This window comes from Pithys albifrons, chromosome 15, assembly GCF_047495875.1.
Source record: "Pithys albifrons albifrons isolate INPA30051 chromosome 15, PitAlb_v1, whole genome shotgun sequence".
NCBI lineage: Eukaryota > Metazoa > Chordata > Aves > Passeriformes > Thamnophilidae > Pithys > Pithys albifrons.
In genome coordinates, this window is record NC_092472.1 from 14,462,968 (window position 1) to 14,477,367 (window position 14,400).

At 49.9% G+C, this 14,400-nt stretch overlaps 1 protein-coding gene across 3 annotated transcripts; it reads left to right on the plus strand.

The window, feature by feature from the left end:
- The first annotated feature begins 1,052 nt into the window (after positions 1–1,052).
- On the plus strand, positions 1,053–13,851 carry DCTN4 (dynactin subunit 4). Of its 3 annotated transcripts, XM_071570233.1 has the most exons (14): positions 1,053–1,223; positions 2,614–2,684; positions 3,492–3,670; positions 4,654–4,697; positions 5,462–5,569; positions 6,134–6,154; positions 7,046–7,119; positions 7,463–7,575; positions 8,870–8,979; positions 9,973–10,046; positions 10,434–10,488; positions 10,968–11,075; positions 11,471–11,568; positions 11,733–13,851. In XM_071570233.1, the coding sequence occupies exons 1-14, from the start codon at positions 1,089–1,091 to the stop codon at positions 11,944–11,946; spliced, it is 1,404 nt and encodes a 467-aa protein (XP_071426334.1). In that variant the 5' UTR covers positions 1,053–1,088; the 3' UTR covers positions 11,947–13,851. The 3 variants fall into 3 exon arrangements, with proteins under 3 accessions (XP_071426334.1, XP_071426333.1, XP_071426335.1); XM_071570232.1 differs by lacking the exon at positions 6,134–6,154 and having other exon boundaries at positions 5,462–5,605; XM_071570234.1 differs by lacking the exon at positions 6,134–6,154.
- The last annotated feature ends 549 nt before the right edge of the window (positions 13,852–14,400 follow it).

Here is a 14,400-nt window from a genome sequence, read left to right on the forward strand (position 1 = left end):
GGAGCAGGGAAGAGGGAGCTGGGAGCAGGGAACAGGGAGCTGGGAGCAGGGAACAGGGAGCTGGGAGCAGGGAACAGGGAGCTGGGAGCAGGGAACAGGGAACAGGGAGCCTCCTCCCTGTCTTCCCAGCAACGCTCCCCTCCAGCTGCTGCTGCCGGATAAAGAGCACAAACGGGTTTTATCTCAAGCTGCAGCAAGTCCTCACGGACAGGCATTTCCTCCAGAGCTGCAAATGGCAGGCAGAGGGGCAGGGACTGACTCCAGATGCTGTGCAGGGATGGGCACTGGGATGAGAACGAGGGATCCACGGCACAGTCCAGCCCGTGACTGGTGCTCGGTCAGGGTTTCCAGAAGCAAACTGGGACTGGTTTGCTGATGGGAACTGCCCGCACAGCACAGCACAGCACTCACAGACCTCACGCTTTCCTGCGGATCCCACGACATGGGAATGTTTGTTCTTGTCATGATCCCATCTTAGCGACCATGAGACTGAAGAGAAGCCACCTCCCTGGGGTGTGAAAAATTTGGTACCGGGTCCAGCTCTGAAGCCCCCAGCATAGGAAGGATGGCGTGCTCCTGGAGCAAGTCCAGAGAAAGCCACGGAGATGCTCCAGAACTGGAGCCCCTCTGCTCTGGAGATGGGCTGGGAGAGCTGGGGGTGTTCACATGGAGAGAAGGCTCTGAGGAGAGCTCAGAGCCCCTTCCAGTGCCTAAAGCAGCTCTAGGAGAGCTGGAGAAGGACTTTGTACAGGACAGGAGAAGGATTTTGAACAGGACAAGGAGGAATGGCTTCCCACTGCCAGAGGGCAGGGTCCGATGGGATTCTGGGAAGGAATTCCGCGCTGTGAGGGTGCGGGGGCCCCGGCACAGGCTGCCCAGAGGAGCTGTGGCTGCCCCATCGCTGTTCCGGGCCGGGCTGGGGGTTCAGACCCCGCGGGCGGTGCCAGGACAGGACCGAGCTCTGCTGTCCCTGCAGGACCCCGCGCCCCTCCCGCGCCGACACGTGGCCAAGGGCGGCGCGGTGACGTCACGCAGTGGCGCGGTGACGTCACGCGGCGGCGGCGCGGCAGGACCCGCCCTCTCCCAAGATGGCGTCGCTGCTGCAGTCGGAGCGGGTGCTGTACCTGGTGCGCGGCGAGAAGGAGCTGCGGGCGCCGCTGCCGCAGCTGTACTTCTGTCGGTACTGCAGCGAGCTCCGCTCGCTCGAGTGCGTCTCGCACGAGGTAACGGCGGCCCGGCCGCGCCGCGCCCGCGCACCGGGCGGGACCGGGAGGGACTGGGCGGGACGGGGCCCGCTCTCTGCGCACCGATTGGGTGGCTCTCCTGCCGCTCATTCGCTCTCTGCCTTTCTATTGGTTGGTGGATCTTCTAGGGGGTGGGCGCAGCGCTGCACGGGGCGCGGCGATTGGCCGCGGGTGACGAGTAGGGCGGTGCTTCGCTTTGGATTGGCTGTGCGCGCCTGTCCGTCGGCGGAACTCGGGCTGTGATTGGCCGAGGCGAGCGCAGAGGGGCGGCTTCCCCTCGTGAGGGAGATGCCCTTCCGTCAGGCCCGGCCCGGCGGGACCCCCAAACCTCTGTGGGGCCGGACCGGGGCAATGGGGACCTTCCCCAAATCTCTGTGGGGCCGGATCGGGGCAATGGGGACCTTCCCCAAACCTCTGTGGGGCCGGACCGGGGCAATGGGGACCTTCCCCAAACCTCTGTGGGGCCGGTCTGGGGCAATGGGGACCCCCAAATCTCCATGGGGCCCATCTGGGACAATGGGGACCCGTCCAAACCTCTGTGGGGCCGGTCTGGGGCAATGGGGACCCCTCCAAACCTCTGTGGGATCAGATCAGGGCAATGGGGACCTCCAGATCTCTGTGGGGCCGATCTGGGGCAATGGGGACCCCCAGATCTCTGTGGGGCCCATCTGGGACAATGGGGACCCTCCAAACCTCTGTGGGAGTCATGGAAAGCCGTGAAGGAATGACTGTGCAGCCCTTGATCTCAGAAGAGGAATCTTTAAGGAAAGGCTGAGGCCCCTGAGCAGCAGATTTGTCACCAGGCTGCACCCATGATGAATTCACTGTGGTGTGAGCAGTGTAGTCATTGTGCATGTCTGTGTTTAATAATCAGTTTGAATTCCTCTTCTAGAAGGGGCACCCCAGTCTTGCTGCTGTTTTAATTGACAAAATTCAATGTGACAGCACACAGATAAAAAGTGTTCTGAAATATACATATATCTGACCAGTGTAACTGTAAGGACAGAATAAATTTTGGTGTAAATAGAAAATAACAGGTTAAAACATGTGGGTGAAACTGCAAAATGAAAGTGTGGTGTCTGCTAAAGGCCAACACTCAGCTGACCTTTCCCATTTACAAGGTGGAGCAGGTTAATCCATTCTGACTTAAGAAACATTCTGATTCATGTTGTGAAAGCACAAAATCTGGCTGAGACGGGCTAAGATTGCAAATACCAAAAAATGCCTCAGGCCTTCCCTGGCTTCAGCTCTCCATTGCCAGGCATGAATTCCTTGTTGAATTGTGTGGCAGTTTTGGGTCTGCTGCCTTGTGCTGTCTGGGCAAGCACGTGCCAGGTAACACATGAGATGTGACTGCCTTCTTCTCCAGGTGGACTCCCACTACTGCCCCAGCTGCCTGGAAAACATGCCTTCAGCTGAAGCCAAGCTGAAAAAGAATAGGTAAGGTTGCTTTGGCTTTTATTTGGATATCAGAAAAAAATTCTTTGCAGAGAGAGTGCTCAGGCATTGGAATGGGCTGCGCAGAGAGGGGGTGGATTCCCCATCCCTGGAGGTTTTTAAACTGAGCTTGGCCGTGGCACTGAGTGCCATGATCTGGTAAAGGGACTGGAGATGGACCAAGGGTTGGACTTGATGATCTTGGAGGTCTTTTTCAACCCAATCCATTCTGTGATTCTGTGGATGTGGCACTGAGTGAGAATCCACCATGTCTTGATCCAACCCCACTGTGATCACCAGCCCAGAGCACTCCGTGCCCTGGGCTGGTGATCACAGTGGGGTTGGATCAAGGGTTGGACTGGATGATCTTGGAGGTCTTTTTCAACCCAATCCATTCTATGATTCTATGATTTTATTTTCATCAGGGTTCCCTATTTGAACAGCTCCTTCCTTACTCAGCAGCAGATACATCTTGTCTGAAGCTCTTCAAAAATTACTTCAGTGCTTGTTACTGTTGAGTCTGTTTTGGGGAATAAGTGTCTTTGCATGTTCTATCATGTTCTGTTCATGGATTTTTGCCTTTTATTTTATGACCTGTCTCATAATAGTAAGTGTTTTTTAGTATCCCCCAGTGTTTCTCACTGTTACCATTCTTATGTTGATTCTAAACCCCTCCTGTTCCCTTCATGGCTCTGTTGCCCTTTTTTTCCCTCATGCTCTTGCCCAAGAGGAGAAGGACGGTTGGTTTAATGTTGAGGGCATTTCCCTCAGCCTGGGAGCCTCCTCAGAGCAGTGTGTGGTCGTTTGCAGGTGTGCCAACTGCTTTGACTGCCCCTGCTGCATGCACACCCTCTCCACCCGCGCCACGAGCATCCCCGCCCCGCTGCCCGACGACCCCGCCAAGACCACCATGAAGAAAGCCTATTACCTGGCCTGCGGGTTCTGCCGCTGGACTTCCCGGGACGTGGGCATGGCAGACAAGTCTGTGGGTAAGGGAGAGTCAGGGACAGAGAACTGAGTTACAGCAGGAGCCCAGTTCGTGTTTGGAAGGTAACAGGTCATCATGTTCACTCCTGGCTGAGTGCCATGATCTGGTGAAGGGACTGGAGTTGGATCAAGAGTTGGACTTGAGGTTCTCGGAGGTATTTTCCAACCCAATTGACTCTATGATTCTGTGATTCTATATATTTAATACCTGCCAAGGATTGGAGTCACAGTTGGAAATTCAGAGGAAAATGGTTGGTTGCTGAAGTCTCCTCTGAAGAGCTGAGCTGAGTTAGTGGAATGTGTGACCCACTTCCATGTACTTGTTACCTGACTAGTGAGAAAACTGTCAGACTAAGACAAGGAGCTGTTTGTCAGTGCACTCTCTCCAAGATCTCGTTTCTGTGCTTTCAGACTCTTTGAAGCCAGTCAGTCTGACAGCATAAACATCTAATTTATTTTCCATCACTTAAGTTTGCTTTGACTTATTCTGGAGTTGCTAGTCAGTGTTAGTACTTGGTTTTATTCTTCACAACAGCACTAGAACAAAGCTTTCATCTATTTTTTTGGTGTGTAAGATGTACAGAAAAAATCTGCCAGGCTGCAGAAATGGGGCTGAGTAGGCCAAGCAGATCCTCTGATTTCCATTGCTGATGTGACTGAAGGCTGGGAGCTGAAGGTACAGAGACAGCAGGAGCCAGTAATGAGACACACACATAACAACACGTACCTGCTGCTAAAGTGACTCTTGGGTGCTGTCCTGAGTGTCTCTCAAACAGCACAATATAAAAGCTACCAAAACTCATTCAGCCCAAAACTGCCTGTGAAAAGCTTTAAGAGGTGGATATTTGTACAGGCATGAACTTAGAGGTAAATGTAGAAAAAACAGGGAATGTCGTATATTATGAGCAGCCTGAGGTAGCTGAGTATGGGATGTGAAGGAGTCTGGAAATCTCCTGTGGATTTTGTTTTTTCTTTCTTCCTGCAGCAAGCGGTGGTTGGCAGGAGCCGGAGAATCCTCACACACAGAGGGTGAGTGAGCAGAAAGACCACACTTGTGCTGAGATGGATCAGCCAGAAAGAGCTGTTAGAGGTGTCAGACCCTCTCAATCACTTTTTCTGCATTTATATAATCCTTCAGATACCAGTTCCAGTTCCTAATCTCCACCTTGACTGAATTCAATGGAGGGAAGGCCTATTAGAGGCTCCCCTGAGGAAATTGCAGTGTAAAATCTCCTTTTGAGAAGAAACTCAGTTGAAAACATCGTATCTAATAGTGCTGTTAAAACAACACCGGTGAATGTGCTGCGTATGTATGTGCAAAAAAAGCTGTTTTCCAATCAAGAGTGTGTCCAGGATCTGGAAAACAGAGCTGCACCTTCAACACCCTTCCCTGTCACCAGTTAGGGCTCCACTCTAAATGTGACCAGCCTCAGGGAGGGGGGACAAGATCTAAAGATGCTCTTTGCTCCTCTGATCCAAATTGCTCCATTTTGGCCACATGACATTACTCTGTCCAGTCATGGCAAAGCCATGAGTGAAGCCTCAGTTGCTGAATTGCAAAGTGAGAACTGGGACACTCCTCTCCAACACACCATTCCCAAAGGAAGGTCAGTTTGTCACCCATAGTGTGAGTTAACACTTGTTAAGACACACAGGCTTCAGGTGTATCCTTCACAAAGCAGCAGGTGTGAGGAACAGAGTGAGACAAGTAGCAGCAACCCCAGCTAGTTCACAAGCAAATACCTGACATTGCTGCCCTTACACTGGGTGCCTGTTCATTTCCACCCCTCCAGATTAACAAGCTGGTTGAGTACTACCAGCAGCTGGCTCAGAAGGAGAAGATCGAGCGGGACCGGAAGAAGCTGGTGCGGCGCCGGAACTACGTGCCCTTGGCCTTCTCGGTGAGCTGGCTGTGCCATCCTCTCAGAGCACCAAAGGTGATGGGCAGCAGCCTCAGCGTGGAAAATTAGATAGTTGGTTGCACAACAGGCCTGCCCAGCTTTTTTAAATTGAGGACAATGTGGAGAAAATGAGGGTTTCTTTAGGGACAAGTAGTTTTACACCTATTGCCTCTCTCTGATAGTCCTTCCTGACAGTGCCAGGAGAGTTTACACTTGCCGTGCCAAGGGATATGTTCTCCAGCAGTGAAATGCAGTGCAACTGCAGCCACAGTGCCAGTGGCAGCTCTTTCTCTGGACAGTTCATACCACAGCGCAGTGACAGATGGATCAGAACTGTCTGGCACTTCTCTGCATGAAATCCCAACCAATATTAACCTTCAGGGTTGGTTGTGGCTTGAATGACTTATTGTAACTGGCAGGTAAACGCTTACCTTGTTAGCTGGGTGACTGCCTTTGCTTGCTACTTCTTGATTAACTGTGCTTGCTCTGTGCCCTTGCTTGTGTCTTATGGCTGCATTTTTTGTCTCCGTTGCTACCTGCTGCTATTTTGGGGGCCCTCCACAGCAACACACTATACACGTAGTGGTAAGTCTTTTCACAGTTTCTGCTGGTGTTAAAGCTCTCATGGTACCAACTGAAGGGGAGTAACAGATTGAACACCTCTTGCCTCAAGGCTTCTGGCTTGGGTGTGCTTAGAACAAACACAGGTGAAGGCTAACTCATTAGAGGGTAACATTTCATACAAAGCACATTTTCTGTTAATTCAGAAACAGGGCAGTCAGTATCTTTGGGTAAGTAAGGTACACTTGAAAAGCAGTCCTTCACCTAGCTTGGCTGAGGCAAGTGGCACTAACATTAATCCTCTCACCTTGAAAAATCACCAGAGTTGGCTGAGCTCACATTTCTCACTTGGTGAGAATTTACGTTTTCAGTCCTGCCCAAGGGGGAAGATTTTCTGCCTCCAAGCACCCTGTGTACAGCTCAGCTGTAGAAAGATGAGGAGTAGCTCAGCTGCTCCTTCTGAGAAACATGTAGGTAATAAGACTAGAAGTAGATTGAACCTTCACCTGCTTCTGGTAGTGCTGCAGAGCATTTCAGATGGATGCATAGCCCTGTCAACTCAGTTCTTTTGGCAGTTGAGCTCTCATTCTGTACAACTTGACGTGGAGTTGCTCTGAAGAGACGATCCAGGGAAAATGTGTCAGTAGTGCAGGCTGATGATGTGACTAAGAAGCAAAAGCTTTATAAGCAACAGCCACACACATCCATCTGCAGTGCAGTGGGAATTGTTTTCTCCTTAGTTAACAGCTTAAGCAGAAAAATGTACCTTGGGAAGCAGTGAACACCTTTTCCTTTTTGCTTTCCTTTGCTTGTCCCCCAGTGCTTGCCATGCAGCTCAAAGGATGAGTTTGCAGCAGGTCTTCCTGTCCTGACAGGAAGCAACCCTGGAGCTGACAGGTCCTCTTTTCCTTGCAGGACAAATATGGCCTTGGAACCAGGCTCCAGCGCCAGAGGCCCGGAGCGCCCATCAGTGCCCTCGCTGGACTCTCGTGAGTCTCAGGGTTGGGGTTACCTTTCGGGGAGGGGTTGGAAGTGTGGGCAAGAGAGCAGTAAAGCAACTTTAGGAGGATGGTGGACATATTAGCAGATGGCAGTGAGAGCAGATTTCTTCTTTTGAGTGTTGGAGAGACGTCAAATCCTTGTGCATCTCTGAGCAGCAGCTCCAGATGTTTCGCTTTCTAATGGGAACAAGTGACTGCTCACACCTTTCTGCAGTTATTGTCTTGCCATCTCAGCTCTTTCTGCCTTCTGTGCTAGAATGCAGTTACTGTCGTTGCTGTCAGAGCACACATGCTGTATTGTATGACCAAGTTGTCCCTTATTTTGCTTCAGCCTGAAAGAAGGAGAAGACCAGAAGGAGATCAAGATTGAGCCAGCTGATGCAGTGGAAGAAGTGGAGCCTCTTCCTGAGGATTACTACACAAGACCAATCAATCTGACAGAAGGTAATACCTTAGTGTGCTATCACTTTTGCCCTTACATTTTATAACATGGGCAATACCTACAAACCTGTCTGTGAAGTTCCTAATGACCCAAGCTTCTGGTAACCTTTATGCTGGGTTTGAAACAGTGGGAAATGTGTGACTTTTTAAATGTTAATTTTGAATGCAGCCTCAGCTTTGTGTTGTACATGGAAAGCTCAGAGCCAGATGCATCAGGCCTCTGAAGGGTGGTTTTGTTTTCTTCCTGACTATAATTTCTGTGTCTGTGAAGCATCAGCTTTTGGATGAAGAGAAGAGCTGACGTTCTGTCTCAAATAATAGCAGGAAATAAGGAAATAACTGAGCTGCTGGGGAGCTGGAACCAGAACTGGTCTGTTGAGTAACAATTGCGCATTGCTTTGACATCAGCTTGGAACAGCTTGTGTACACTTGCCAGTTGTTTACCTGACTTATCATTTAATCCACAAATATTGTAAATTGATCAGTGAAACTTGGAATAAACAAGATTAACCAGCAGATACAGGAGCAGTGTGGGATTCCAGCTGAGGTGGATCCTAGTAGAACAGATGTTCTGGGTGGTTCTGCAGGCTTAAAATTTTCTGACAATGTGAATTAATTAATTAATGAAAGGTTTATGGAAAGGTGTAGCTCATTTCAGTCTGCTTTTGCCATGAGGCTGTCCTTATTGTGAGGTTTTAATGCTGGTGAAGAAGACAACTTCCATGGTGAGGGCAAGTCTGCCAGGTGGCTCACTGCCTCTCAGGCACTGGGAAGAGTGAGGAGCCTGTATTTTGGGGAGAAACCCATGGGAGGTTTTGACAGCTGGGAATTCATTGCCTTGGGAACTATGTTGTCACTGTGTGTGAGTCCGAGTTATGCAAACTCCTTGCTAAGCTGTGTATTGTACTTGTGCAGCACCCAGCTGTGAGGGTAACAAAGCTGTGAAACTCATGTGGGGGACAGAACTGTGTTCTAGATGACTGCAAAACTGTTTCCATCCCAGCTCAGCTCTGAAGAGAGATCAGTCCCTTGTTTCTCCTGGGCTGGCACTGATGTTGTTCTCATGTTACTGTGCTCAGCCAGGGCAGCCCTTCACACAGCTCTTGCCTTTCTATTCATTGCTAGAAACCGTGGCAGTTTCCCAGTGGCTTCTGAATTATGGGGTGCAGGTGAAATTGAATTTCTTAGAGATGGTGACATGTCTGCACTCAGTGCGAGGTGCATGTGTAGGGTCTAATCTAGCTCGAGTTTCAGTGCCTGAGACATTTGTTTGTCTTGCTTTCTGTGGTGCTCCCAGTGACGACCCTGCGCCAGCGCCTGCTCCAGCCTGACTTCCAGCCCATCTGCGCCTCCCAGCTCTACCCACGCCACAAACACCTCCTGATCAAACGCTCCCTGCGCTGCCGGGTAGGGAACTCAATACCAAACAGGCCCTTTTCCAGGCTCACAGAACTTGGGTGGTGGGAAATGGGTGTGTATTTCTCTTTTACAAGAAACTGCTCAAATGCTTGTGGTTCTTGAGCGCAGCCAGATTACTGGTAAAAGCATGAGGTGGTGAGAAAGGCTTGTCAGATCTCTGGTGTGGTAAAGATTGTGAAAAGGGGGAGCAATACTGTCAAAGATGCATAAAGATACAAAGATGGGTTTGTGCAAGTGCTCTGCCCAGCCAAGGAGTTGGAGAAGGCTGCCAGTACAGTCAGAAATAAAAAAATTCTGCTGCTACTAAAGACAAAAGTCAGTAAACAAAATATTAGGGAGAGGCAGTACAGAGTACTGAAGATGTCCATAGGGTGGTGGCATAAAGAGGGTATTTCAGAGAATAAAAGCAGAGAGCTGGGAAGTGAAGACAGGCAAGAGTTAAATCCAAGTTCTGCTATTAACTTACTGTGTGGTCTTTACTACATGACTTTTCTCAGTAATGCAGGGATATTTATCTAGTTCCCAAAGTAACAGCGATACTCTCGTAAGTCTCTAAGATGCAGAATGCTTTGCAAGTGCAGATTATCGTCTCAGAAATAAGAAATTGATCCTATATTTGAAGAGTAGCCTTTGAGGAGATCAGGAGTTCCAGCTGTTTGGGTTTTTTATTGGATTCTGGAGCATAAGTCAGAGGGCTTACAGGTATTTGTGCCTTCTTTCTGCTGCAGTCAGTGTCCAGGTGTTTTTAAGACAAGTTCCAAGTCTTATGTTTCTGAGATTGTACTGGTAGCGCTGGATATGACATTTTTAGAGTATCAATAACTGCACACAGTGATGGCTCTGTGCACCTGAGGTAGTTTCTGTGTGTACTGTGCTGGAGGTTGTAATGTTGTGGCTGGTGGATGGTGCCTGTGGCTCTGACTGTTCCGTGTGTGACTGCTCACTGTCTTCTGGTGCTGACCTAAATATCTTTTTCTCTAGAAATGTGAACATAACCTGAGCAAACCGGAATTCAATCCAACATCTATCAAGTTCAAGATCCAGCTGGTTGCTGTGTAAGTAAGATACAGGGACTGAGGACAACAGCCCCCTGCTCATGCTTAGTTAATGCCTTCTATCTGATGGTTTGGTTTTATTGGTACTCTTGCTTTGACCTCTTAGAGGATTGTGTCATCTCTTAGGATGGTGTAACCGCCTTTTAAAATACAGTTTGCTTATCTGATCTACTGAAGATTTCAGCAGTTTGACAAAACCCTTGCATGCTGTGCCAGCCCCACATGATAGCAGGGTTTGTAGGATTAGGCTTATATAGCTGAAGGGCACTTCATTTTTCCTTTTAATATAAGCCAAGCTGATAGCTGTAATGCCTCCCTCTGCTTCAGGAGGGGAATTACAGACAGCAACACAGTCCCTTATGGTCATTTTCTTTGTTACTCTTGCAGTAACTACATCCCTGAAGTGAGAATCATGTCTATTCCCAACCTGCGCTACATGAAGGTCAGTAGCTTTTCTGGAAATGTCTTAGGGTGAGACATAGCTGGAAGCTGTGAATGTGGGATCTTGCTGGAAGATGATGTGATGTGATGGTTGTTCCCTAAAGGCTCCACTCACTCTGCTTAGAGGGTGCAGGTGTAGGGGTGTGGTCAGGGGAACACACTGCCTGTACTTGTCACTCTGCACCAGTAGATTATGTGCAATGTGACATCTCACAAGCACTTGTCAGTATCTGAAGAATAAAAGGTGTGGAGTTGAGATCTCAGCTAAATTCCAAAAATACATATTTCTTATGTTAAGGAACAGTGTTGCATGGCATTGGTGCCTTTCTTACAGACTGGGGGGTGGTTGCTGTCCATCCCTTGAGAGGATATGATGCAATTTTTGAAGGCGTTGATCAGTCAGAGAAGATGGAGGTGCCAACAGTAACAACGAATTTTAGCACAACTGTTTGTTGAATTGTGATCCCTGAATTTCCTCAGGAGAGCCAAGTCCTTCTGACTCTGACCAATCCTGTGGAGAACGTCACACATGTCACGCTGCTGGAGTGTGAGGAGGGAGACCCTGACAACATCAACAGCACTGCCAAGGTATTGTACCCTCCTGCTTTGTCAGCCCAAGCCTCTTCAGGGATTACTACTCCCATTTGTCCTTCCAAAGGCTGCACTTTTCATATGTCCTTCAACCTCTTCTGAGTGTGTTGTTTTTCTTTCCTTGGAGCTTAAATGACTGTCACCAATGTAAACAGCAGCTCATAAAGTATTTTGAAATTGTGTCAGTGAGATCCAGAACCCAAGGGAGAAATTAATGATTTCACTGGCAGGATGGTAACCAGGTGATCCTGGAGCAGAGGAAAGCTGAGGATTAATCACTTTTCTTTTAAACCATAGTAAAGCAGCTCTTGGAAGGGGAGGGCCCTCTCCTGCTTGCAGTGTGGCTGGTGATCAGTGCTGAAAGGCCTCTTTCTCTCCGTGCTCTGTTTCAGGTGTCTGTTCCTCCCAAGGAGCTTATTCTGGCTGGCAAAGACGCTGCAGCAGAATATGATGAGCTGGCAGAGCCTCAAGACTTTCAGGATGACCCTGAGTGAGTGTTGTCTGATCATCTCCCTTAAAAACTTGGCACTTTTGAGTAACTCACTCTCCTCTTTGTCTTCACTGTGTTTGTTTCCCCCGCAGAGCATTGTTCCTCTCTGAACAATGGTTTGAGAACTTGGCTGACCCCGTGTTCCTCTGTGTTCTGCCTTGCAGTGTTATTGCCTTCAGAAAAGCCAATAAGGTGGGAGTTTTCATCAAGGTCACCCCACAGAAAGAAGAGGGCGAAGTGACCGTGAGCTTCAAGATGAAGCACGAGTTCAAAAACCTCACTGCTCCAATCCGGCCCAACGAGGAAGGCGATCACCCCTCCGAGGTCATCTGGCTCACCCACCACGTGGAGCTCAGCCTTGGCCCCGTGCTCCCATAGAGGCTCCCAGTGCTTGCTCCCCAGCAGCTGGTGCAGGATGGACTGGCACACTGAGAAAGCACCTGCTGGAAGGTTCTGCAGGAGCTCCTTTGTGATGTGTGGGTGTGCCATGGACCCCAGCCAGCCACAAGGATGGGGCTGAGGGTGCCGTGGTTTGGGATGGTTTGTTCTCTCTCCCTTTGTCGTAGTGCCCACTAACCACCACTCCGCTTCCCCTCACTGCCACAGGACAGTTTAACTTGCAGCACGTGTCAGAGCACAGAGAAAGATCTCACTTTCTCCAGGTCTGCACTGAATTTGGCTTTATCACAGATAATTTTGGCTGAATTTGGATTTATCAACAGAAAATAACCCATACTGTTTTTTCCTGATATTCCATCTCAATAATGAACAATTTTTCTTTCACCCAGAGCTATGCCCTTCCCAAACAAACATTTTAAGAGGTGGCCATGCCTGCTGCATTACTTGGCAAGTTACTGGGAGCAGCACAATGTTTTCTTTTGGTTTTCTGCTTCCTCATAGGATACCTCAACTCTGGGTGTCTGGGATCTACAGCCCCTGGCCCTCTGGCATGTGTAGCTTGCTTAGCTGAGGTGACAGATCTGTTTTCACAAAGGAGTTGATGAGTTTGCCTTTAAAGTTTAAACGTAGTGTACTGTAGTGGTCATGGATTTGACTGGCAACCAAGCCTGCCGTCGCCTGTTGAGCCTCAGGTGGATGTGGCATCTTGATGGATGCACTGCAAGCTGGGAATTCAGGTGCTGCTGCACCTCCAAGAGAGGCAGGAATGCTCTGGAGAGGCTGCCTGTCAGTCCTCAGTTCAGTGTGTTGTTAGGGATCATAGTCATCAGGGTGTGAAACCTGGAGAGTTAAGATTAGTTCTGATAACTGTAAACCCATAAAGGTGGTTTTGGGTTCATACTCTGTTTTTCCATGGTGATTGCAAGGGAGGTGTAAAGGTGGAAAGTCCTTATTTGTTAACTACACACACTGTACCACAAGGCCACTTACCTGGGACTTAATTTGGCTGCAGTCCAAGCTAAAATAGGTGATTAAGAGCTATATATCCAGGAGACTGAATTCCCAGTAAGTGCATGGCTGATGTGTGCAGGTGAGATGGCTCTCCCTGCAGAGCATTCCCACTTCAGTCGTTGACCTTCATTAAATGTATCTGATGGGCTTTAATGTGCTGCTCTGCTGGGAAAGGCTGGAGTACCAGCCAGCCATGATTGTGTCACTCCAGGTGCTCATGCCATGGCTCTGCCAGGCTGGATCTGTGGATCCTCTGCACGGGGAGGGCAGGATGAGGCTGCCTGGTCCCTGGGCAGGTGGTGCAGCACCCAAAAACATCTCCCTTAGCACAGCAGACCTGCCGTGGTGTGTGGGAGGGACTCACCTCAGCCCCAATCCTGAGGCAGGTCTCAAGGTGGCGAGGCATCACGTTTACAGCTTTGTGTAGGTTACACACAGATGTACAGCATGAGTTTGAGACTTATAGTTAGTAGTTAATGTGCAGTTCTAGTGCCTGCTGCGGCTTTACCTGTCCACATAACAAAGCACTTCGCCTCTGGCCGCAGCCTCTCCTGTTCAGTAGCCAGAACAGCTGCTACACTTGCGACAAAGCCGAGCTGGCGGCTGGCCCAGGGCTTGGGCTGTGCCTGGGGCTGGTGGCCACTGCCCCCTGGTGCTGGCCCACCTGACCTGCGCCCTTCTCAGTACAAACAAAAGGATCATTTAGTTGGAGTGTTCTGAGCAGTCTGGTGAGCTCGGCGAGTTTTCCCCCTCCCCATAGGTAGGAAAGGTGTCTCGGCGTGTCCCTGCCCCATCCCTGCTCCCCCACAGGCGCCTGTTGCCTTATGCTTGACGTCGTGTAGTGACCTTAATAAAACACACTTGGCTCTCGGATTCTTTGTGCTGGCTCTTCGTTATTATAATTATTTAAATGATGTTTAACAAGACCAAGTGCTGGGTCCTGCACTTTGGCTGCAACAACCAACCCCCTGTGGCACCACAGGCTGGGGACTGAGTGGCTGGAGAGCAGCCAGGTGGAAAGGGGCCTGTGGGTTGTGATTGACAGGAGACTGAACATGAGCAGTGTGTGCCCAGGTGGCCAAGAAGGCCAATGGGATCCTGGCCTGTAGTGGGAACAGTGTGGCCAGCAGGTCCAGGAAGTGATTCTGCCCCTGGACTCAGCATTGGTGAGGCCACACCTCGAGTGCTGTGTCCAGTTCTGGGCCCTTCAGTTCAGGAAGGATGTTGAGGTAGGTGATTGTTGATGAGGTTGATGCTGGAGCAGGTCCAGAGAAGAGCAGCAAGGCAGGTGAGGGGACTTGAACACAAGCCCTGCGAGGAGAGGCTGAGGGAGCTGGGGGTGTTCAGCCTGGAAAAGAGGAGGCTCAGGGGAGAGAACTCATCACATCCCTGACAGGAGGGTGTGGCCAGGTGGGGTCGGTC